We start from the raw sequence: 26,108 nt of genomic DNA on the forward strand, positions 1-26,108 counted from the left end.
AACACCAGAGGTCAGAGGACAAGCAATCTGTTATCAAGGCAAGGAGGTTCTCCACATGGGTTAAGTATCCAGTTGCTGTTATGTCATCTGATGGGAAACTACAGGAGATGTGTCTGAAAATCCATCCAGCTAACTAGATTGGATTGTTCTATGGGGCAGACCCTTTGAGGTTAATGAAGTAGTCCTCAAGTGTTTTGAGGATTTGATAGGAATGAACATTTTCCTTGGGGCAAGTAGGCAACAACTTGCTGTCATTTTGGATCTAAGACAAAAGTTAAGACTCCACAATAGTTTTATGAAGCCAAAGACAGAGATTTAGCAGTATCAACCCTATTGACAAAGTGTTGTCCAAAATGTAACTGATTGTTATTGAACTTTTAGAGAAAAACTGGTGTGATCTTCTTGGATGTATTTCTTGTCCATGAGTTAAGGAAAACAGAGGACAGGAAAATTCTGGAAATAAAGTGCTGGTTTTTTTTCTTTAAGTTTCTTTTCTTAAAGAACTGTTCATCTTTTGTGTAGTGCCTTAGAATAAGAGAAGTGGTTCTGCTAGAGGACAGGGTAATAAAGTCAAAACTAGAACAACAAAAAAGTGGGACAGATATGTGCTTGTAGAAAACATGACATTGTGAACAAAAAAATGATCAAGGCTTGGAAGAATATGAGAAAAGAAATTCTGTACTTATCCATACATAAATGCTGGAATTGCATAAGCAACAAAGTTGGAATCTTTTACTTATGAGTGTAATTTTAACCTGGATGTATTATCAGTGCTTATTTAAGATTTTAACAGATGCGGTTTCTTATAGTGTATATGGGTGTTAAGATTATGTCCATTCCTGAACTGGAAAGTCTTCTTAGTCTCAGTCTTTCAACCTGCTCGCTTAACAAGTCTGCTGGTAGGAAGGCTGTTGCCACTATTATTGTAAGGTCAAGGGGCATACATAGTGGAAGGCAATGTCAAGATCAGAGGTCATGTTCCATGGAGTGGTGAATGAAGGATAGTGGGTATTGCTGAAATTCAGGGAAGATTTGCACAGTTGTAATGCTTAATGAAATGGTTACAGTCTGTTTAGGAAGGAATGACTTGCAGAAAATAGTGTTATTCTCCCACTCATTAAAAAACACTAGGTCTTTTTCCAACTCACTGGCAGCTTGGAAGAAAATAATTTTGGATTCATCTGGGTCACGAGAATGAGGTTGAGAGGATTGTGAAAGACCACAGAATTGCTCCAGAGAACAGAATGATGAGCCCTGTAACTGAAAAGAAAAAAAATATGTGCTAATGTGGAGAACTTTCTTGTGAATGACTGTGTTGGAGAGGTCATGCTCCCAGTTCAAAAACCTCATCTGAATTTCTAAAAGCTCCATGGCAATGTGCATAAAAATGTCTGTTTCTTTAAAATGCCCTATTGTCATAAAGGAGTTCTTTATTAGACCTCATCCTGACAGAGGACCCCCCAGCCCATCACATCAGGTGTGGGCTTCCTGTTTAGATCACAGGAATGATCCCCAAATAGTTTGATTTTGTTGTTGTTGTTGTTGTTCAGTTCTCCAAATGGACAGCTTAATAGAGCAGAAAACAGTTAGAAGAGGTAATGGGTGAAAACCAGTGAACAGAAAATGTAAGTGATAGTAGTAACAAACATCTGTTAACTCTTATGATGTTGAATCACTAATAAGTGGAAATATGAGCATCTGTTAATGCAGAAAGGCAGAAATGTTTGGTCAGTATTTTTCTTCTGTATTTGGCATAAAGAAGGCAGGTTATATATTCATGGTCTGTAACTGATGAAATACTTTCCATGTAAACTGTAGCTCAGGAAGGTGTTAAGCTGCAGGTATTAAAATTAGAATTATTATTATTATCTTTTAATCAGTGGGTCTAGAGAATTTGCAACTGGGACTTCTAAAAGAGCTGGCCAAAGAGATACTTGAGCTGTTGACTTTGCAGTTAGTTATGGAAACAGGGACGTTCCAGAAGATTGTAAAGAAAACTGATCCTCTGTAGCAAGCTGTTTGAGTGGCCGAATTTTACTTCATATAAAGCTTTGTCTGTATTTGTCATCATTCGATGTTTCATTTCAACTCATTCATCGCTAAGGTGATGATTGTTGTCAAATTTTGAAGTGAGCCAGTCTTGACTCTTTTTTGCATAGATTCAGGACTTGATCCTCATTTAGTGCGAGCAGGGTAATGCTGGGGCTGTCAGTGGAGCTACACAAATATGCTTTACCTTAGAATTAGCTCCTCTGGGTCCATGACTGTGAGTGAAAAGATGATTCAGTCACTGACTCATCTTGGTACAACCTGTCTCAGGGAGGATGTGATAAAGAGGAAGAAGGTAGGCCTGCTCACTCCTCCTGTATTCCAACTGCAGGATGAACTCTTCCGAGCACAGAAGTGCAAAGAAAAGGTGCACCAGTGTGTTGCCATGGTAATTAGCTTCTGCACTAAGGTACTGGCAAAGTTTAGGAAACTTTACTGGGAGACCGTGTTTTAGAGCCACGTTACTCAAACTGTGAGGCAGGCCTCACAAGAAAGCTTCTCTGAGCAACCTCCTCTCTTGCAGGGGGTTGTGCTAGGATGTGATGCAACAGAGAAGGGTTCTTAATTCATTAGTGTGAGGCTAAAAACATCAAAAGATACAGTTTTGCACTACATCTGGGCTAGCTATCGTTCTAACACTGACATTGTGTCCCTGACGAAGCCACTTCAATCTTTCATCTTAGTGAAATGGGGATAGTTGTAAGTGCTCTGCAAAAATATTGTGAAGATTAGTTAAATAAAACTGGTGACAGAATATTTAAATACCCACCTCTCTGGTGTAGCTATACTTCTTCTTTTCACACGTGTAGCTCTAAAAAATTGTGCATTGGTAGTGATTATAAAGATGAGAGGTCAAGGTAAATGATGGCACTTCCCCTGAGCAACCCAGCCAGCACATCTAGTGGCAAATCCAAAAGCACAAACCACATTAAAGCTGTAGAGTAACCCATTTTTACGTGCTTTTCTATTTTGGGAGCTACTAGCCAGCTGGCAGCAGTTGTGCTAAATTATATGATGCGGTTAGAGAAGCAGCTACCTGGATGACCTGGATACCATTCCTCTGCAGGGCTGCAGAAGACTCATTGTCATGCATGAGATAACGGAGATGTGTATCATGTGTGTCATGTATCCCCCGTGGAAAACAGCCAGGATTCCACTGCTAAGTATAGGCCAGCGGAGTGAGCCGGGCTTTGCACAGTTGCTCTGTGGTCAGACTGAATCTGAAGATAGTACCTTTTGTGCTAAGTTAACATATAATGTAACACTTTGCCCGGGGGCTGGTGGAGGGGGAAGGCAAAGGGGGAGATCAATCTTTGTCCTTCGCATAGATTTGACTCAAAATCAGTTTGTTAGCAGTGATCATAAGAACAAATACTAAGGGAGAGTTTGTGGTCTGGTTAGGGAAGAAATGGGGAGTTTGGAGCCTCTCGCTGTAAGCTGCCTGGAAAAGAAGTAGATCACATGCTGTTCACTGTATCTCAGAATGGGAGTGGCGAAGCTGCTGATTTCACGGAGATTTATTTGGACACTCTGACAAGGCACAACACTCAGTGAAATAAGAAATAGTAAATAAAGCAAGAGATAAGCTTATCCCACACCTGACATTACCCATCATCGGTCACAAGGAGCAATGACATTTTGCACAGTTAAATTTTGTGAGAGAGACAGGAGAGTATATGGCTGGTCTTCCTGAGTGTCTCCATCAATAGATCAAATCCATCTTCATTGTGGATGAAAGATTCCTTCCTTCTTGCCAGTGGTGATGTTTTAAATTTTCTCTTTTTTCTGGTGAGTAGTGAATTGAATCTGCTGTGATGACATGAAAGCAAATACGTTGTGCTTTGTTCCACTGCCTGTGAGACCATGGAAAAGTGGCTGAGCAGTAAGTGGATACAGTGAGATACACGGTTTACTTTTTTTACCCTTTCAGTTCAGTGTCTTAAACTGTCACCTGATGAAGGGGTCACAGACTAATAGATCTAACTGCAGAACTCCTTCCCTTTATTTTATTTTTGCAGACAATTTACTTGGATGATGACGTCTCTTCCTTTGTGCAGATCAGAGGTTCTGTACCACTGTTTTGGGAGCAACCGGGGCTTCAGGTAAACAAATAATCAGAAAGCCTACCTTACTTATCTCTCTTGCTACTTATAATTTAGAAGTTACATAAAATTTAATTGTTTTTTTAAATGAGCTGCAAAGCTCATTCTGTGAAAATGTTGAGCTCTTTCATTTTAGATTTACTTTGTAGGCAATTTTGCGTGTTTAGATACACAGAACTAAACCAGGCAAATGGCTATAGTTAAGTTTAATGTTTTCATGTGTTCGTGTGCCTCTACGGGGAACTATTTGTAAGGGACTGTGTCCTACTGTCCTAAGCTGAAGCTTACAGCAATATCTTTATGACAATTTCAATTTGATTTGGAATAACCTTTCCTTCTGAAATGCCCAGTTGGCTTGATGATACTGACTTCCACAATAAAATTGGAGTATCTAGGGATGCCAGGAGCTCTACAGGAGCATGTTACCTTCAAACAAAGTATAATGTCTGTATGGTGTGTTTGCTAGATTTCAGTCAAAAAGGTGATGATGATCTAATCTGATCTTCTGCAAGGCAGAGATGTAGGGTTTCATCAGGAGATTATTGCATCAAGCCTAGGGGGTTACATATGGTCTGTGACTTACAGTTTATATACAGTTACAAGCTCAAATAAGAATCATCCTAGCACTCTTTGCATTCTCTTAACAGAGGGATAAGCAACTGGAATGAGTATGCACATATACACATATGTGCTAGTAGAGAGAATACATAATATAACTGGTTTTTTAGATACTTTAAAGGTTATTTGATACTTTTTAATCATTAAATCTAGCACCTAGGTACCATTCAGAACTACTGGATTTAGCGCAAAAGGAAAATGACTAGAGGATCTGTGTTCCCTCTGTTAGCACCACCCAGTGCAATACTTGCTTCTTTGTATAAAGCAGGTCTACCTGTATGGCTATGTGCACATCCTGCCCATGGTGTAGCTGTATCCAGCACTGTAGTTCTGTATGTTATGAAGCCATAGAGCATTTCCCCAAGTATTTTTGGCTAGTGGGTAGCACCTCTAGTTAAACAGAATTTTCAGCTTTTTAGTAGGGACACAGTCTGCTTTTTTGCCTAATCTGGATTAGATTATGCAGCTTTCATTTATGCTGGTGAATACTCATAACTCTTATTCCTTGGATGTGAGTGTGCTGGCACCGGCGTTAGAAAGAATTGCATAAACCAACGTCATGAAAAACAAAGGAAGATGATAAAGTACAGGAAACAATGCATGATCCTATAAATAATGAGCAGTGTAGTTTCTGGAGAGGAAAGAAGCCCTCTGCATACTATAATAAAAGTAGCTAGCATTCAAAAGGAGCTTGAGGCTACTGTTGTTAACATCCATATTAAAAGTCCTATTAGATGGATGGCACAGGATTTCATCCTTCATATTTTCAAAGAACTGTTCTGATGCTTTTTAGTTTCTGTAAATAACAAAAGATGAAAGAACTCAGTACACACAACCCATGGAGCTGGCGTAACTGCAGCCTTTTCTGCCAAGGGGAGGGCAGGAAGAATGCTGGACGCACAGCATACTTGTGTGAGGCAGTGTGGGATATTTGCTAGAGGAAGCTGGCGAAGGGATGTGATTTGTTTGGCCATAAAAAGATGTGTAGGTATCCTTTTGCTTAATGATAATTGTGTTTTCACTTGTAATTGTAAATGTTGTCTAATAGAAGCTGTGGCTTTTGTATTGAGGATATTACGTGTGTGGGTGTGTGGAGTCTGTTAGAGGTGTCTGGTGCTGTCAAAGAGATGTTTTTCTCTGAAGGAAAAAGGGAGACATCTAGTGATTTAGGACTCTAGCAATTTAAGAAGTTATTTCTCTCTTTCTTCTCTTTCCAATATTTTAATTTAGGTGGGTTCTCATCATCTAAGGCTTAACAGAGGCCTGGAAGCTAATGCTCCTGCCTTTGACAGGTAAGCTTCATTCTACTTTGGCAATAACACAGCAGCCTGGCATTTAACCAAGATTCCACAACTTTATGCCTTCCTAGGAAATCCTGAGAGATGTGAAACATCTCAGATAATGTAGCCAGTCCCCCAGGTGTTGCAGATTATTAAGTGCGTTTACTTTCTTTATTCACTTATTTTTGTGCATTTTCCTTTCTGTTTTCAATGGTAATTGAATTAATTTGGTCTCCTGGCTTGTTTCTGTAAAAGCTAAGAAATACTGAGTGGTGTGCAAAAGGAAGGTCTGTGTAACCCTTTGTGAGCCAACAAATGTGAATTTACACTTAAGGTACACAGAACGTGTTCTTTACCACTGTAACCTAGGTAATTAAAAAGTAAACACTGCTTCCTCTCCGATCTGGATTTGTTTTTCTCATTGTTTTACTGCTATACAGAAATAACAGTGTCTTATTCTATGATCAGTGTTATGTGATACTGTCATGCTGATGCTTTTCTACTTTACCCGAAGACTGGCTTGTAAACCTTTTTAAACCATTAATGCTCTTCTTGTCAGCTGGAAACTGTAAAAAAAGCCATACATTAGCTTGATTCCTTTGAATGTCTGACTATGAAGTGCTATCCTTTAAGGGCACACTCCCATGGACATCAGTGGGAACATTGCCTGAAAAGGACATGAAGGATTTGGCCTGTGGGAAATTTTCAACTTGTAAGTGCCAGGTCATGTGATTAATTTCTGTTTTGGTTTGGTTTTGGCAAAGGCCTCTTAATTCCTTGATTTCATTTACTGTAACTGTTAGCAAACATGACATTAGTGACTGTTAATAGTTTTGCAGCACTGAAGACCCCAAAGAGGCGTTAGAATCTAAAGAACTATGCACCATAGCAGTCCCTGCTCTGAAGAGTCTTAGCCTATATTCTCCAAGCTTTTTAAGGCTCTTAAATCCTACTGAATTCAAGTGCCTTTGAGACTCATGGTCTTGCGGTCATCTGGTGCAATAACTTGCCCTGCCAGTGTCCCTCAAGCTCCATCTTAGAGGTTTGCATTCCACGGCAGAGATAATTTATATAAGAAGAAAACAATAAGTTATTCAGCATCCTCTTGTGCTGCCCAAGAAATTGAGAGTACCTTAGCAAGGAACAACTTTGTAACACTGTTTAGCTCAGAGAATCTTTTCTGTCTGACCCTGATGCAACTGGTGAATAGCTTTCTTGTAAGAAACATGAATATGAGGATCAACTTGCACTATTCCTTCTTTCCCTTGTGTACAGTAAAGCCTTTGGGTTAGATGAAGTTAGGGATCTCTCTGCTTACGGATCTGCAAAAGACAGTCCTTTGAAAATGGGCAAGGAATAAGTGACTGCTTATATGGAAAAAGACACTGAAACTTAACAACCTGCTACAGCTTTTCTGAGAGTGTTAGTGTGGATTTAGCCTGTTACATTTTCCCATCTGATAGGTTAATGTGTTGAGAAGCCACTGAGAAGCGAATGATAATTTTGTTAGTGAATCTTTTTCATCCCCTCTCCCTCAGAAATCCTTGGGGAGCTCTGCTTACAGTACTCAAGCAGGTGACCTGAGCTTCAGCAGTTTTGTTCGGAGGAAGCAACATTGGCAGAGAAGTAGGATCTTGATGCTGGGATCAGAGGGGCGCAAATGTATGGGAAGAGTTAGCGTACAGAGAACTAGTTGCAGAATCAGGAACATAAATAGCACCAGAAAATATATTTAGCTATGTTGCTTGAAGGCCACACTGATAACTTTTTCTTTCTTTTCTCCCCTTCCATGGTTTTCTGTATGACTTATTTCTGGTTATAGGATTTAAAGGTGCGTGCCAGAAGATGTGTGCTTGCTGTTTTTCTAACACTTTGCCATTGCATGTCACTTTGCAGCATATAATAGCTTTTCATTTGTGTGAGTGTTTATTTTTTTTTTCTTCTTTATTTCTATCCAGCTTCCTCTTAACTACTGCAGTGTTGTTAGTACGTGATGGAAGATGGCTTTAAGATCTAATTGTTTCTTGATAAGCCAGCACAGCTCCTGTAGCACATGCATGCCAACTTGAAAAAAATTTATTGAGGGGAGAATGGGTGCCTCTGCATCTGGCTAAAAGCTCTTGACTTGAGAGTCCCTAAATGTCAGGCTTTGAGAGATTGGGGATATATGGCAAAAAAAATACCACTTTATACTTGTCCTATTTTGTGTTTTCCCTGAAGAATCTGGGCTAGGCCACTTGGCTAAAAGGAACGTTGGTCTCATCCAGCACGGTAGTTCTTATGATTACTAACCTCCCTGCTTAATTTAATTAAGTTGAGAATTAATGTCTCGATGTTGAGGTAGGTCAGAGATGTTTGAACCCTGTCGCCTATGATGTGTGTTTGTGCCTCTCTGGCTTTGGCACTGGAGTCCTAGGCCCCGTTGCTGCTGCTGACTCTTTGTAGGTTCAGCCCTGCAAGATGCTGGGCAATTCCTGTTGAAGTGTAATATGTTTTCGTTTCTTGTTGTCTTTCCTGTGTAGTACCCAGGCTGACAGCCAAGAGGTGGGAGCATACAAAGGGCAATATCAAAGCTAACAGTGACATAAAAGATCTGGGGCCTGTTTGCTAACGTGCTTCTTTCTTTAAGTTCAGTACAAAATACTGTGTCCATTAATTGCTTACTTTCACCATTTGTACTTTAATAATTGATTGCAAGGAAACTGAGAAAGATGTCTGTAGCTGCTGTGGCTGAAACTTTCTGCTGGATGGAACAACCAGTGATCTCTACTTCTGTATTTTGAAAAAGGTAGTAGGCAACATAACATGGTTTTGTTTAGTACCTGTTGTGGTTACTTTTGCTGTAGGCATATGATGCTTCTGAAAGAGCAGTATGGAAAACAAGTGATCGTTAACCTGTTGGGAAGCAGAGGAGGGGAGGAGGTGCTCAACAGAGCTTTTAAGGTAAAAGCAATGATTTTAAAAAAAAATTTTTTTTAACTGCTGATTTCTCCTGAGCCTCTGTGTTTTTCTGTTTCCCTTCTGGCCCAGTAGGTGATGAATAGTATATCTAAAGAAGTGATGTTATCTCTTTACTAGATGTTACATACTGAGAGGATGGTGCTTCGTAGTCTCATGGCTTAATTTCCAGCACTGCCTTCCTGCTTATTTCTTCACGCACTTACGCACATTCTCTTAAAAAAATTGCTCTAGCTCTCCTAAGAGTAATTCACATTTGCAAAAATGAATCGTGGTCAGCTTTGTCATAGTATGTAGTCACCTATGCAGTCAGGTGCCTCATGGGATTGCCAGAACTGCTTGGGGGCCAGACGCTGACCCTGGCTTACTGAGCATAAGCAAGCTGTCTTGCTCTGATTGTAATGGGAAATAGCTATCTTGCACTGATTGTGATGGGAATTGGCTGCCTGAGCACCAGATGACAGTGTGGTGTATGAAGAGAGGTTTTCCTGGCCCCTAAATGTCCCTGGGCACAACTAATACCTGAAAGCATCTGCGTTGTGCTTTCAGGATGTCAGGCATTGTAGAATTAAAGCTGCATTGAGTTCTAGTGCAGTATTCTCATGGCCAGATTTTTAAAACTAGTGTGTACTTGAAGCCGCAGATTGGCACTGAGTGGGATTTGCAGCAGTGCATAGCTGCCTGAATGTGGCTGGAGGTTAATGGAAGTCTGCCTCCTAAGTGCGTGTTGCTTTAGAACTCCAACATAGAAACTTTGGAGTATATATTCCGAAGAATAATATGAAGAATGGTTTAACTACACACCTGTAGTAAGTGTTATGTATTTATCATTGGTAAAGAATGATACAACAGTTCTGAGTTCAAATGTTTACTGTGTGAAACTAGGCAAAATGAAAATTGTAGTTAAATAACAGTTCCTGATTTGTTTCCCTCTCTGTTGGAATAATGTACTCAAGACAAGGCATGTCTTGATTTTTTTGGCAGTTTTTCTGTGTGACTATTTCTTCCTCCTCCAAAAAAGCTGGGGAGGACTATCAGCTTCCCCAGTAGAAAGTGGCAAACTGAAAGTATCCCCCTGTACAGAATATGGCCAAAGAAAGTGATGGTGACTAAAGCTTGCAAGGCAATGAGGAAGGTACAGAAGTGAAGTCTGGTCCTAGCTTCTGTTTTCAGCTTCTTACTGAATTTCTGCATAACACAGATAAGCCTCTCTAACCTCTTGATCTCCCTATCTTTAAAATAGTTTTAATAGTTTATTTTGCAAAAACATTGAAATTTAGGGGTAAGAGATGATCACTTGCAAAATGCTCAAATAACTTATGAGGATACAAATCTGACTTTTCTTGTTAATTTAGTACTGATATTTTGTCAAACACTCGCATTCTTGAAGACAGTGTTCTGGCCAGTATCATACAGAGATTAAGTCAGAAACAGGGCATCTCTAGAATAAAGACCTTGCATTCATTCATTTATTTTAAATAAAGATCTGTTCTAATTGTTAAACTTTATTGATATTTAAAAATAAGTAAATTATGAGAGACTCTGTGGGCTGAAAGAATTTAGACTGACAGCACTGGAAACTGAAGTTTTGTACCCATTCAAAACAACCACCTCTTGGTCTTTTCTTTACCTTTGTGTTTTAATAATGGATGTTTGGAAAGAATATACAGTTAATTCTTACTTTGTTGATTTTAAAGGACTTGAATTAAAAATAAAGTAATTCATAGGGGAGTGATTAGGAATGAAAACTTTTCTCCTTTGCTGCCATTAGTTTATTTCTTTGTTTCTCCATCTTCCTTTGCTTGTATTCCTTCCTCTTCTCCCAACTCTTGCTGCAGTCTTAGTAATTCTTATCAGAGTTGGTTCAAAATGTTCCTGTAATTACTGCTGCTGGGTTCCCTTGATCAGAATGTCACCGCTATAATTTGTTTATGCAACAGGAACAAATGAAAAATTGTAAATGACCAACTTACCTTCAGCTGTTACATGAATCAGCTGTTACCAGAGCAAAAATCAATACTGTTCCCAGTAATGCTGTTCCTCTCATAAGCATCCCCTATAACAGATGTAATTATGTTTACAGTAAAAGCAATGCTGTAGTGTAGAGTTACGAATACTCTGACAATGCTTGGCACTGAGGCAGTGGGTAAAGGTCATCCTCAAGTGCATTACTAGTGCCAGCAGCTGTAAAGGCAAGTTGAGGTGTCAACAACGGAGAAGCGGATACCCAAGTATTTTGGCTTTTGTAACAGTGTAATGAAATACATTTTGCACGTCTCTCTCCAAACACCATGCAACGCCTTTGAATTTGTTTTTGCGGGGAAGGCTTAATGGCTTACTTGATACAATTATACTGGTGTAACTGCTGCATGTACACTTTTAATGTAATATCAGAATTGTTTTGTTCAGCTTGTGTCACAATCTAAGTGGAGAAAAGCATCTGTCTCTTGGGATGAGAATGTGCAGGAGGGAGGGGACTAGACAAAGGCTTGCATAGTTAGAGTTAATATAACAGTTTTCTCTGGCTTTGTCGTGGAGAGCAGGATGTATTATTGTCGTATCTATTACAGATACCTTAATGAAATTTGTGGTGATTATGGAAATGCATGTGAGGTCATGGAAATTGGAGATGAAATAATGAGACTATTTGTGCCTCTTCTTTTACTTTTGTGGTTTACCACAAATATTTTATAGTATGTTTCCTGGGACATCGTTTCTTTCTTCCTCTTCAAGCAACCTCTACCTAAATTTAGGGCCACATTTTCCCATTTCTTGTCACTCCAGGAATGGTTAAAAAAATACACCCATGCACTGTTACGCTCTTCTGCCTTAAGCAGCTCTGGACACCCTCCCCATCAGGGGTCCCGGTCCTGAGCCTGCCCAGAGCATCACTGTTGCTGTACACCCTCACTCACAGAGGTAGCAGCCCACTGCTGCAGGGCTGCCACTAGCCAAGTTGCAGACAGGAGCAATTGTGATGTATACTTTGCAGTTACAGTTTGAGTTCCCCTGCAGAAAAATTGGGGTCTAACAATCCAGTTTGCTTTTGGAAAGAAAACAAATAAGGGACTTCAGTTGCTTTTTTCGTGTCTGGCCTTTCAAAATTCCCTATGAACTTCTCACTATTAAAAACGTGGTAAACAGTCAAAGTTTAGTGATGATACAAGCATGCCGGTATCAATCCTTACATTGTGGCTTGAGCAGGATTTGTTTTCCTTCATTCTCTGTCTAAACAGAAACTGCTATGGGCCTCTTCCCACGCGGCAGACACTCCCATGATAAACTTTGACTACCACCAGTTTGCAAAAGGTGGGAAAACCGAGAAGCTGGAAAATTTGCTGAGGCCTCAGCTGAAGTTGCACTGGGAAGACTTTGGAATCTTCAGGAAGGGCGAGAATGTAAGTCCACGGTGAGTGTCCCTGCCCCTCTGTCCCAGCATAGCCAGGCACCACCTGTCCTAGCCTTCCCAGCTTTCTTCCTGTGTTTGGACCGTGAGCATAAATGACCATCTTGAAATACAATTTTGAGGCAAAGTGTAGTCTTGGTGCTAAATATATTATTTTGCTTAACTGCATCTCCATTGTTTGGAATCTGCAAAATTACCAGTGCATGGATTTGCTAATACAGTGTTGCAGATGTAGTCAAGTAATTAGACATGTTAATGGAATACATAGTGCAAGCACATTGTGCACAATCAAAATGTGGGTGGGTATATTCAGGCTGAACATTTGATGATCTTGTTCAATCAACTCATGATTAGATGTTATTTTAAAATATACCTTTTTTTCCTCTCTCCTCTTGTGTTTGGTTACCAAAGTCTGCAGACAGGTACTTTTCGAATGAACTGTTTGGACTGCCTGAATCGTACTAATAGTGTACAGTCCTTCATTGCACTGGAGGTGAGTTTGTCAGAGGACCTTTCGTGGATGCCTGTACTGCATACATTGTCTGTTCCATGGGAAAGACAGCAAAGAGGGCATAAGCCTCAGTTATACAAATCTGTCTTGCCAGCTCTATGATACAGAATGGTGCTGGCTGGAATACTTAAACTGGGGATAAAAAGCAAAAACACATTTAAGAACAATATTGTTGTTGTTTTTTCTCCTTCTGCACCTAATCCAGATCCTGCTTGCTCAATTAGAGAGCCTTGGGTTGAACTCTAAATCTATAGTTGAGCGCTTTGTGGAATCCTACAAAGTGATGTGGACTCTCAACGGTCATAATCTGAGCAGAGTATTTACTGGCAGTCGTGCCCTTGAGGGGAAGCACAAGGTAAAGAAAAATGGCAAAACTTTTTATTCACAAGTAAAGAAAGATGTCCGATTTACTCTTCAGTGTCACTTGCACTGATGATTCCTGTCTGATGTAGGTTGGGAAACTCAAGGATGGAGCCCGCTCTGTGTCTCGCACCATTCAGTCAAATTTCTTTGATGCAGTAAAGCAGGAAGCCATCAAGTTGCTGCTCATGGGTGACTTCTTCAGTGAGGAATATGCAGACAAAGGCAAGATGCTCATGGACCACACTGCACTGCTGGGTGAGGCCAGTGTAAATCCTTCGCTTTTCTTTTGTGTCTGTTTTTAGCTGTCGGATATAAGAAATTGCGCCCTTTTGAAAAAATCAATAATTAAGCTACTTTTGCATAAATCTATTGTTTAAAACACTGCTTTCAAGTGATCATAGCACAACTCTGTGTGTTTTAATTCCACTGTGCTTATTTCTCGTATTTTGTTTTGGACTTCTGAGTATATTTGTCTGCTCTTTGATGATGAACTCCTCTGACAGTTTAGAGGAGTTGGAGCGTAGGTAGACATTTTAGGGCTATATTCCCTGTCTGGTCCTGTCTGAGTTTGTCTTGAGGAAGTCTCTTGAGCTCAGACTTTCTATCTCCTTATTTTTGGCCTGCAGTTTGCACATGCTTTTAGCCATTTGGATATTTAAAGGCACATTTATGTTGTTATGTTGGTTCATTCCCTGCTTTACTCCAGGGCCCTGATAGTCCACAACATATACACATTTGTTTGCACCCATCTAGAGTAAACCAACTTAGCTCTCCCTGAGAAGATGCTTGTGTGCAAATATAGGATAATTGCACCTACAAGCAGTATCAGGTGGTCAGTTTGCTCCAGAGAACTACTGGATTTTAATAGGATAGACTTGAACCATTCAGCAGCACTTCAATCCTGGGGCTGTTCCCTGATGCGGACCACAGGGAAAATATAGATAGCTTTTCTATGTCTGGATGCCAATGCAAATCAGGTGGTTAAAGATAAAGGTTACCTCAGTTGCTCACACAAAAAACCCACGCTGCTAATCTTCTATACTCATCAAAAATAAATGAATATAGCAGTTTCCTGTGAGGAGTTCTGACCAGGCTAGAGAGCCATGACAGTGCTAGATTTGAACTGACGTGAGACTCTGTGCTGCTCTCCGCCTTTCCCTCCACACTCTAAACTTCTTAGGGCTTCAATTTAAGTCATAACTTGTGACATGCTTGATTGCTGTAGGCTAAACTGAAAAGATTAAGGGAGGAAAAAGAATTTGTTTGCTTATTACTTGAAGAAGTGCAGGAAAACGTATGCTGAAAGTGAGTGACCAGCCCTTCACAAGCTTTCAAAGGGTGCCTGATTCCTGGAAGAGAAATTGATGACGTCAACCCCAGTTATCTTGTAGTTATTGCCATTGCCATTGGAGTTATTCCTTAGCTTTTGTGCTGTTGCTGCTAGGGTAATGCCATTATTTCACAGTGACTGTGTTGCTGCTGTCTATATGCTTTCTGTCCTTTTACAGCACATTCTTCTTTTACACACCCTCTTTCTCTCTCCCCTCTTCTGTCAGTAACTCCAAGTATTTTGAAGGCCATGTCAGAGCGTCAGTTTGAATTCACAAGCTTCAAGCGTGTTCGTGTTGCCACGGGGACCTGGAATGTGAACGGGGGGAAGCAGTTTCGAACCAACATCCTTGGTACCAGTGAGCTGACAGACTGGCTGCTGGATTCTCCCAAGCTCTCTGGAGTTTCTGAATTTCAGGGTAAGACTTCACAGTCAAAATGTGTAAGCAATATTTGCTGGCATCTCTAGAGACAGTGAGTTGGGACACAAGATTTGACCAGCTGTTCCTTTCAAAGGCAGTGCATCTTGGAGGGCATTTTCTGTCAGTTCTTAGGGGTGTATTCAGCTACATGTAGACTTGTATTGCCTCCCTGCAGCAGCGGAATGGTGTGTGAAGGGCTCCTGACAGTCAGAGCAACTCCTGAGTCCATACCCTGTGACTGTTTTGAACCTTCAGCAGGTCAGAATTCAGAGGTCTCTTTCACACCATCGTGGGGTGTATCTGCCAATACTGCATCCCATATTTCATTTTCTTCTTCCATATCTCTGTTCTTTGTTCTTCATTGTAAGCGGGAGCTACATACTTAAGTGGCCTCAGAATGTGTCCTTGGTCTTTATCTGGAGCTAAACCTATCTGTACAATCTGGACTCTGAGATTGTCTGGAAATGTTACTATCAAAACCTTCAGACAAAAAGATTTATTTTGTTGAAGGCAATTTCCTTTTTTTTAGCAGTACAGAAAGCTCTTGTGCTTGTGGCTTGCTTAAATTGGCTGCTGAGTTTCTTATTTACAGAACAAGGTCAGGTATTGTAATTGATTTACAGATTTTATTAAGGAAAATGAAAAGTGAATGTTCTGTCATTTAAAAATTGAGTGGTTGCAAAACTATGGCAAAACCTGTGCTTTTGTTGTTACAGTGGAACATTTAGCTTCCTGCAGGCATCACAGGGACAGTCCTGTGCCTAACCTTGAAGCTCAGCAATTCATTCCTCAAATGCTTGGCTGGTTACACAAGTTGTCTCGTTTGAACCGTTAGTGCTTGAGTGCATGGATATGTGATTAGGTGCAGACCACTGTACTCTGAGCAACTTAGGTGGGTGATTGGTCCAGTCTGTTTCAGAAACAGTTTAGATGTGTTAGCACATGACTATGCCCATATTAAAATTTGTTGAGAGCCTGTCATGTGCTAGCCTTGCCAGGCCTTCCCCTGAGAGAACCAGAGGAACAGGACTACATGGTACAGGCAACTGTAATGTGATAGGTCTAAGCAGCTTCTGGAAGAGAGCTGAGTTATGTGAATGGGCAGAGTTAGGGTATGACCATGCAAATGTCTGTGTCAGTGCAGTGCCTACACAAATGGGTAAGTGTTCAAAGACAAATGTCCAAAATTATTCATGGAAAATACACATAAGACAGTGCCTGTCATGTTAAGCCGCTAAAGGAGGCTAGCTGTCATGTGCTAGTTTCACCCTTGTGTCTACAGAGAGTTGCTGCGTATTTTACTTTTCTTTCCATTCTTATTTTCTGAGGCAGATCTGATTTAGGTTCCTATGGTTGTCTCCTATTTAGGTCTTCATGTTCAATTAAGTTACTGTTACCTTGGCCGTATGACAGTTCAAAAAAAAAAAAAAATCCCTTTAGGCAATGGACAGACCTGATGGGTCAACAGATATGCTTCACACTATTATATGAGAGCATTTGATCTTTGGTGTTTTACCAGGGTAATATCCACAGGCCTGGGCCAGGGAAGGGAGGGTCACTGTGCTCTAGAGTAACCTAACCTAACCTTAAGTGCGGGTGATCTAAGAAGGACTTGGAAGAAAGAAGATAAGAAGAAACTTTGAAGGCTTCCTTAAACTAGTAGATAAATTTACTAAAGGCATTGAGATGGAAGTGACATACTGGTGTGTGGACAGTAAGTTCAGTTACATAGGAATCAGTGTCAAAAAGGAAAAGCATGTTGGGTAAAATGACAAGTGGGTGAAAGATGGTGGGTAGTGAGATGTTGTGGCTTTAGTGATGAGTGGGGTGAGGGAGAGAGAACATTGAATATTTTCACATCTTAACATTGCTACACTATAATGCTCTGTTCTGAACCGCTTCCTGCAAGAGAGATGGAGACCAACTGGTGGGAGAAAAGCAGGAAAAAATTTCAGAGGAACTGCAGGGGTTGTTTTGTGAGATTAGATTAAAGGAGCTATGAATATGTATAGCTTGGCAGGGGATGCACAAGATAGAACTACAGGAATGATCTCTGACAGAAATTAGAAAACAAGTCGTTAGAAGAAACAACAGAATAGTAACTCTTGTATGACTTTTCCCTCTTGCCAACAGATGATGAGAACTGCCCCCCTGACATATTTGCAGTGGGATTTGAAGAGATGGTTGAATTAAGTGCAGGGAATATTGTGAATGCCAGGTAGGTAAAAAAAAAAAAACAAACCAACAAAATAACAAAAACCCCCCAACCCGCAACTCAAAACAAAAAAACCCCAAACCCGAAAAGAGCACCCTCTCCCCCCAAAGGAACCAACCAAACAAAAGCCTCCAGAGTTGTTCTTTTTTATGGTCAGATGTGTAGAATACTTCCTTCCAAGTCTGTTGCTTGTAATCATAGCTGGAAATGTGTTTGCCGTTAACAAATGGCACTGGGATAGTGTTGAAAGTGCTGTTTCTCTGTGAACTTCTGTACAGTAGAATACACTGTGTTTTCTAAGTCTCTTAAGTCTTTATGTTGGCAGAGAAGAATTCTGATGGTTGACATTGATTTAACACTTGTCCTTAAACCCCTGTCTGATGTTGGAAAAATGTTATCAGTGACTACAAACATAATTGGCATTCATGTAGGAATTCTAAAATGAACGAAATATCTCTGTGGCTAATTGTGTTTGTGAAAATTACAGCTAGAGAAGGAGTTAAAGGCAAAGCCTGAGCTTGGCATGTCACCATGTACAGTAGGCTGTTGTGTATACTGGTCCGTTTGAATCTGAATCGGGGTGGAACCCTGAAGATAATGTTTTCAATGCTGATTCATCAGGCTGACCAGTTGTCTGTTTTGGGAATGAAAAGTTACAGCAGTGCTTAGCATGGCTGCTGGTATATCTGCATGTATCAGTTGACTTTGGAGATAAGAAAAAGCTAGGTCTGGAGAAGTGAAGGTATATGCACCCACCCACACATCTTCAGCTAAGAACAGCCAACAGCTGTGGGTAGCCAGTCATCTCCCAGTCAGAGAAGATCCAGAGAAGATCTCCTCGTCACTGTGAGCACAAGAAATCTTACAAGTCATGAGATTGACATGGATTTTTGGTTTTATGGTTATGATTACTACAGTCAGCTTCCGGTTATCCCCAGTGAATGGGGGTATCAAATGTCATGTGAGCATGGATCTTTCTAAGCATAGTAGACAAAATCCCTCTCACGTGCAGAAGCAGGATAACTTTATTTGTGCATTGTGCCTGGGCTCGCTGACCCTGCTAACTCTGGGCTGGCCCGCAAGGAGGTATTACCTGTCTCTGCCATACATCCTACAGCACTTCCCGTTCTACAGCCTAATGGGATGTCTGTAAACCTAAGGCACAGTTAATCTGCTCATTTTATTGACTGTATGTGGTTTGTTTTGATTCCATTAAATGATTTTATGTTTGTTCCAGTACAACAAATAGAAAAATGTGGGGAGAGCACCTTCAAAAAGCTATTTCCAGGACTCATCGCTACATTCAGCTGACATCAGCACAGCTTGTTGGTGTTTGTCTTTTCATCTTCGTACGACCATATCATGTCCCCTTCATCAGGTAAAAAAAAAAAAAACAAAAAACAAAACAAAGAAAAAAACCCCAACCTGTGTCTTCAGTAACATCTGCTGTTGGAGTGTGGCCAGAGAGGGTGGGAGTGATTTTTCAGCTTGGTGGGAATCATGCAAACCTGGATTCCGGTCTCTGCTTAGTGTGGGAGAGAGACACGTTTCCAGGCAGCAGTAGTCTGGAGTCCATCCTCCTGGGTACCACAAAGGCCAGGCAGCCGCAATATCTTCCTCCAGTTCAGCTGAGAAGCCAGGCATGCTCCACGTGGGCAGTCAGGGTGTAGCACCTTGTTTGGGTGCAGTCTTTCTGGAAAAGGAATGACCTGAGCTGGTAAATCCAAGAGTGGAGCACCAAGTGAAGGCAAGTGCCTGCCTCTGCCCAAAGGGCAGGTTTTACTGTCTAACCCTCTCCTTAGTGTTTCCATGTGGAAACAGGGCTGGTTCCAGGCCTGAAAAGAATGGTGGAAAAGGTGGAAAGGGGGGTGGGGGAAAGAGAGCTACTTTTGCCCCCTGACATTTTATAGAATGGAGAGCTATAAGGGCCCATTAAGTGTTTGTGTCTCCCGGATGTCACAAGAACCAGCCTAGTCAGGACGGTGCAGAGCTGTGTGTCCTCGGCTTACTAGCACGGTTGTCCCTGGAGACTGACCAAACTCGTCTTGCCCCTGGAAGATTACCAAGCCACAGGGATATCTGCATTAAAATGCCTTTGCCGTGGGCAAGAATTATGCAGGCTAAGTGTAAATGGTAGGAAATGAATAATTAGCCAAAACTATCTTTGGGCATTTGTCTGACCTTAAAGTCTAGAGTGATCCAAACAGTGCCATCTACTCCATGTTGGGGGCACTGATTGGCCACTGCATTTTGTGATTAAAATATCAAAAGCTGCCTCTTTCTTCCCTCTGATCTCATGTCTACTGAGAAGATCTGTGCAGAGCTTGTGCAACATCAAGTGCTGTAGGCTAGGCAGAGTAATGCAATACAGGTAACCCTGATGGTCTTGCATTGCTGCCTTCCCAGTAATCTTTCTTCAACATGATTTAAAAAAATTACATATTTTTGCTGGTACAAGCAAAAGCAGTCCAGAGGAGAAGTGTTTCTGTCAGTTTTTGACTTTTCACCTGGTTTACAAGAAATTTGAGTAATCCAGCAGGAAGTGCATGGTTTAAATGGGAATCAGAAGCAGAACAGTGGCTCTGTTGCAGCTGTCAAACTGCTAGGAATTGGATGTAGCCCTTTGAAACTTAAGAGAAAAAGGGAAGAGTTTGATTTTGGTGACCAAATTTCATCATTTAATGCTAATGTGCTGCTACCTGTTATGTGAGCATAATCAAACCTAACCTGTATGCTTGTGTAGTTTTTCCCATGTCTAGAAAAGGAAAACAAAAATGATCAGAAGTGCAAAAAAAGGCTTCTGTGCTTATAGAGATTGAAGAGATTAGGACAGAAGTTAGAGAATAGAGAAATAAAATGAGAGAATAGCTGAAGCTTATACACCAGTGAAAGGATTGATGAAATACAAGCAGTTAAATGTGCAATAGGTTATCTCAACATAACCTTTGCCATGAATGCAAATCAGATAAATATCAGTCAACAGTTGGGTAGGCAGGCAGCAGGAAGGGAGAACTCCTTAGAGTGAAAAGACTGAACACATGCTTCTTTTGGAGTGCTTAAAACTCATTTTTTCATAGAAAACATTGATGGTCCTCTTTTGCCTCCCTGAGGGTGTCTTCTGGTGGTTTTCTGCAGTCAGGAAAAGAGAGGAAAATAAAGAGGGAGGAAAAAAGATGGGGGGGGGGGAGAGAGAGAAGGTGAAGGGCAGGGGGGGAAGAGAGCCTGTAACCTCTTGCATCATTCAGATCATGAATGCCTGACAATAACTCAAATAAGACTTAGTGGTTTTCTGCCTGCCCCTTGCTTAAAGCCAGTAATATTCTAGTCCAGATCTGCTTGACTTCTGTCTGGAAAGTAAAATTTTCTCACTGGAAAGGACGTGCATGGTGCTGGGGTTGGTTACAACAATGATCTCATCATTTACTTATCTGATCAGGCAGGCATGCTTTATTCTCGGAGTAGACTGGCTATCTGGGAGAAATTATCCTGCGAGCAGGTGGTCTGCTTTGCCAAATCATCTTTCTGTAGTAAAGTGTATGCTAATCATGACATTGAAATACTATATAATTAACAACATGGAGGCCCTAAGAAATTTGTCATCAGTACAGAACTCATTTTAGGAGTTAGGTGTAAATAGTTGTATCCAGTAATCACCGATTTTATTGCATCTGATTTAACAAATTATGGGTTATGATCTGTTGCTCTTTAATTGACTGAAAAATCCAGCATCAGCTGCGAAGTTGGGTTTCACCACATAGCGACACTAATTAAATTGTTAACTGTCTGAAAAGCAGATTCCCATATGTTCAAAAGTAAAAGGAAAAGTAATAGTAAAATTAGTTATTGTCACTATTTTAAAGATCATGGTAGAGGTAAACTTGGAAAGTATATTCTGTAGAAATTCCCAATATTTCAGAAATAATGCCCCTTCCAAACAATACAGCAAGACAAGAAGAGGAGGAAAATACTTTCAAATAGTTTTATTTCTATACTATTGAATTATACTTAATTTGAAACATAAGTACATGAACATCATCAAGAAACTTTGCAGCCTAAAAGATGGTGCCTAAAAGCAGCAAGCTTTCTGGATGGGAGAAGACATGGCATTGTAAAGTGGCTTTTCCTTTATGTTGCAGTCAAAGTTAATTGAATGTTTGTCCCTGCAGTCCTTTACTCTCTTCTCTTTCCATTTTTTTTAAATACAGGGATGTAGCAATAGACACCGTGAAGACAGGAATGGGAGGAAAAGCTGGAAATAAAGGGGCAGTGAGCATTCGTTTTCAGTTCTATAGTACCAGTTTTTGCTTTATATGCAGTCACTTAACTGCTGGGCAGACTCAGGTGAAAGAGAGGAATGAAGATTATAAGGAAATCACACAGAAACTCAGCTTCCCAATGGTAAGTGTAGGTGTATGTATGCTAAAAACATTGGAGATAAAGGCTGTATATTTACATTGTGAAAGCTGGTCTCAGGCTGTCTTTGATGACAGGTCATCAGAGAAGTCATCTCAGTGCCATGGAGAATGGGCATAAAAGAAATGGTAAAGAAAACATAAAAAAAAAAAAAAAAAAGGAAGCTTGTTTCACAGGAGACCAGATACCACCCAGTATAGCACTTGCTTTACAAAAGTTCTGCGCCTTTCAAAAAATATAGTTGCTGCAGTGCTTGGAAAGTCCTCACCTTTGAACAGTTTTCAAGTTGATCTTTCAGGAGAGTGCAACTTAACTGACAAATCTGTAAGGCCTCATGGATAAGATCTAGGTGACTGCTGTTAGCGCTGGAGAGCATGATATTGATAGCTCTTGCTGGCAGTAGTTAGTATGGGTTCCTAAAAGACCATCCGTGCCACTCAGTACATCAGTGCTTTAGCTGCTCCTGCTTGGGTACGATTTATCAGTTCTTGGTCACTGATAGGGTACTTTCTGTTCCCTTCATTTTGTCCTCATGAATGTGTCACTGTCAAGGAACTGCTGGCTTTTCTCAAGAGTGTGGCAAGTAGGGACTATTGGTCTGTATGAATAACTTTTCCCCTAAATGGTGTCAAATCAATCACCTTAGTGTTTTATTTCACACTTGTCTCCTCAGGCCAGCAGATAACCCATGGGATTTGGTAGCAGTGCTTCTTTGCTTCTGTTAATGTTGGTTGCTTTAATTTCCACAATGCTTTCTTTCTCAGACCTCTCTGGAGAGGTCCTAAACCAGGGAGGGAATGGACCAGTTTGTGTATTGTGGTTAGTCAGCAGAAAATGGCGTTTAGGTTACAAAGCATAAAATTTTAACTCCCTGTTGTTTGCAAGGTTTAGAGGCTTGGCACATGCAGCATATCAATCAGTTGTTTTATGTAGGAACTCATAGTGACAGTCTGAACGTCCTGCATAGCGTTTCTGTTCCAAATGGCCATAAAGTTGTGCTTACGGTAGTTTTTCCTTCTAATACGTCATTTGCTGTTTTATGTCCTTCACATTTACAATAGCTACATGTACCTTGTGTGTATAATGCATATAAAGAGTGCCCTCTAGTGCTGTGACAGCCACAGCTCTGGAACATTTCCTTTACAAATCTCTGGGTTTTAGAGGTTTATAGCTTAACTAAAAAAAAAAAAAAACAAACCAACCAACAAACAAAAAGACTGGTTAGAGGATAGAATGTTAAACTTAGAATTGGAGTGAATTTTCATTGATGTTTTATTTCAATACATTTACAAAACTATGACGTACACATAAGATCAAATTTGGAGCTTGTTCTTACTCAAGACCTTTGTTGCTGAATGTGCCTTGGTACCAGAAGCACATTTGGTGTTATATTTCGAATATGTAGATATATATGTGTGTGAAATGTGTTAGGGAAACAAACATATATTTTTAATATTCATGATAGGTAAATTGTGAATATAAAGCTGGGGTCCCAGCTCAGACGTACCTTCAGGAAACAGGGGTCAGAGTCTGACACTCTTGTTTACAAAATTCAGCTCAGCGGGATGCAAAAGACAGTGAAGGAACCATTCCATTTTAGCACAAGATAGATTTTAACAAATAGAATGTAGCAAGTAGGTCCGGTACTTAGTAATTCAGAGAGACTGAGCTGTACGTTTCAGTGCATTTAAAAGGTGTTTTCATGAATGTAATTTAACATTAACAGTATTCTGTACCTCTAAACTAGGGGCGGAGTGTGTTCTCACATGACTATGTCTTCTGGTGTGGAGATTTTAACTATCGCATTGATCTAACATATGAGGAAGTCTTTTATTTTCTCAAACGTCAAGATTGGAAGACACTTTTGGAATTTGATCAACTACAACAGCAAAAATCCAGTGGAAAAGTAAGGCAGTGTGTCTAATTTTCTTGAATACCTGTGTGTTGGCTTGGTCTAATTCCTTGAGAGAGTGAAAAAGTTGCATTTTCAGACCCTTGTTTGTAGTACCTGAATGTAGTAATTTGTTTAAAAATCAGAATGTTGTTTGTTTGCAAGGAAGTCGATACATCACGATGACACCTACCTCACCTGTAACTTAATCAAAGAGATGGTATTTCTTTCATAGATTTTTAAAGACTTCCATGAAGGAACTATTAATTTTGGACCAACATATAAATATGATGTTGGCTCAGAGGCTTATGATACAAGTGATAAGTGCAGAACCCCAGCTTGGACTGACAGAGTACTTTGGTGGAGAAAGAAACTGCCTTTTGAAAAAACAGGTGCGTAGGATCTGTCCTCCTTCTTTATCTGAAAGTTGTTGTAGGTTTCATCCAGAACCCACATAAGGGGATTTAATCTAGTGAATGGTGAGGAAGGGAGTTGTTGAGCTCTGGGCTGAGAGCTGTCTTTAGATGTGTCCCGTAGGCTTAGTCAAATTGCAGTGGCTTTATTCAAGCAGATGTTCTTTCAGCTTCACTGGAATAACTTGCAGAGATAGAGAGCCCTTTCTTGAGTGTGTGAACAAAGGCTTCATGGTACAGACTAAAAAGGTGCTGGGAGCTCGCTGAGGAACTGAAAACAATCCAGCTGTAGCAATCTAGAAATTACTCTGTTGCTTTTCAACAGAATCATTAGTCCACATAAAGTTCCCATGTTATAACGGCTAGATTGTTATAACTGTTGTCCTCAGTAGATGTAGAAGCACTTTTCTGTAATTTCTTCTGCCTTGGTAATTCTTAGGACTATTTCTGCTAGTTTCTGTAATAGGGGGAGATTTCATTAATTAGTGCTTATAAAGTACTTTGAGATCATGAGTGGCCAGCACAACAGAAGGGCTGTTTTCACTTCTTATTCAAGAGTTACAATAATAAAATAAAAAGTATTTCTTTGAGTATCCAGGGACCGTTTTCATAACCATTTTCTCAGTCTGCAGGTACATCTATCTCCCAATGTTTATAAAATCTGAACAAATTCATATTAAAAGTGTAATCGCTGGAGAAGTAATTTGGTTTGTGCCTGCAGATGTGATTTTTCCACATGCCTGGGAACTACTGCTTGGAATCCAATTCATACCATGAGTACACTAAGTGTAAAAACTGCAAAGCAAAACTAGGGCAATGAGAGAGTGCATGTCAATGTGATACAGAGTTATTCACTCTTATTGAAGGAATGAAAAATAAAGTAAAATGAGGAGCTTAAACCATTGATAGAGCTGTAATCTGAGAAAGAAAAACTGTATGAGATATAATAAGGAAGTTAAAACAGCCCTCTTGTGCTGGCTGTTTTCATTTTAGGAGAAAGAAAACCCTTCAGCGTTTTCAATGCATATTCCTTATTTGGCACGACAAGGCTTGCCCCTGGGAGGACTTTAGTTGATGGAGAGCACACAGAACATAGGACCTATCTAGCTGGTCTGCAAGAGCTGAGCAGGTTCCTTTCTTTAGAGCTTGTAGGCCTCCCACAGCTAGCTCATGTGGGTCTATAACTGACCCCTTGCCTGCCCTGCAAAGCTTTTCTAATTAGTTTGCTGCCAGAGTTCCTCTCCTTTACTGCTGGCGGCAAGGCTCTTCTGCCTCTCGGCTCTAATTCTTTTGCCTTGCTATAAGCTGGAGGACTATTTGACTTTTGAGAAGAAAGTGTAGCCCCAGTGTGAGTGATTAGGTGAAATGCCATATTCCGTATTAACTCATTTTCAACTCCACAGAAAAGAGAGAGAGTTATCCATTAGCCCAAACAGTGACCTCAAAACCTTCCTGTTATTGACAGCAATATAATACCTCACTCTAGCATAGTATCTGGAGCACTTTCTGTCACCTTAATGCATTGCAAAAGAAATATTTGGAGGTTGGATTTGCATGGGTTTGCTTTCTCCCATCTCTTGTGTATTATTTCTCCAGTCCCTGTTTATTATTCAGATTTGCAGTGTATTTTGCAAGTACAGTGTCTGTTTCAGTGTTTTGCAGTGTGCCCAATAATGGGGCAGCAGGAAAAATACTAATATGACTGTCAACCCAGATTGTACAGGTAATTGATTGGGTGACATTCAGGTTAACCATTTTGCAGGTGTCTTATTCTAGTGCTCAGTCTTGTTCTAGTGATCAGTCTGTTGCACTCCCTGTCCTTTCTGTATTTTTCTTTTCCCTAGTCCCTAACTTGTAAATCTTTTAGGATACAAGCTCTTCTTTGAATGGTATACAAGAACAAAAAAAAACCCCACCTCCCACTACTAGGGTCTGTGAACTGCATCCTAATAAAATAGCTTTTAACTGTTAGTAAAACTAGCTTTGAGTGAGTTTTAAATCACGTTTTGTGCTTCATAGCTGGAGAGATCAATCTTCTAGACAGTGATCTGAATGCTGAAACTAAAGTCAGGCACACCTGGACCCCTGGAGCCTTGATGTACTATGGGAGAGCGGAGCTGCAAGCATCTGACCACAGG

The 26,108-nt window shown here is 40.4% G+C and overlaps 1 protein-coding gene across 2 annotated transcripts in view; it reads left to right on the forward strand.

Annotated features, from left to right (window-relative positions):
• SYNJ2 (synaptojanin 2) overlaps positions 1–26,108 on the forward strand; it is a 70,517-nt gene that overhangs the window by 29,420 nt on the left and 14,989 nt on the right. For both annotated transcript variants that reach the window (XM_050894399.1, XM_050894400.1), the window contains exons 5-18: positions 4,068–4,151; positions 6,000–6,061; positions 8,896–8,992; positions 12,244–12,416; positions 12,825–12,906; positions 13,130–13,279; positions 13,377–13,542; positions 14,844–15,035; positions 17,172–17,256; positions 18,491–18,631; positions 21,459–21,651; positions 23,414–23,572; positions 23,793–23,949; positions 25,990–26,107. In XM_050894399.1, coding sequence (XP_050750356.1) covers positions 4,068–4,151; positions 6,000–6,061; positions 8,896–8,992; positions 12,244–12,416; positions 12,825–12,906; positions 13,130–13,279; positions 13,377–13,542; positions 14,844–15,035; positions 17,172–17,256; positions 18,491–18,631; positions 21,459–21,651; positions 23,414–23,572; positions 23,793–23,949; positions 25,990–26,107 — 1,859 coding nt within the window. The remainder of the gene's footprint in view (positions 1–4,067; positions 4,152–5,999; positions 6,062–8,895; positions 8,993–12,243; positions 12,417–12,824; positions 12,907–13,129; positions 13,280–13,376; positions 13,543–14,843; positions 15,036–17,171; positions 17,257–18,490; positions 18,632–21,458; positions 21,652–23,413; positions 23,573–23,792; positions 23,950–25,989; position 26,108) is intronic.

This window comes from Gymnogyps californianus, chromosome 3, assembly GCF_018139145.2.
Source record: "Gymnogyps californianus isolate 813 chromosome 3, ASM1813914v2, whole genome shotgun sequence".
In the NCBI taxonomy this organism is placed as follows: domain Eukaryota; kingdom Metazoa; phylum Chordata; class Aves; order Accipitriformes; family Cathartidae; genus Gymnogyps; species Gymnogyps californianus.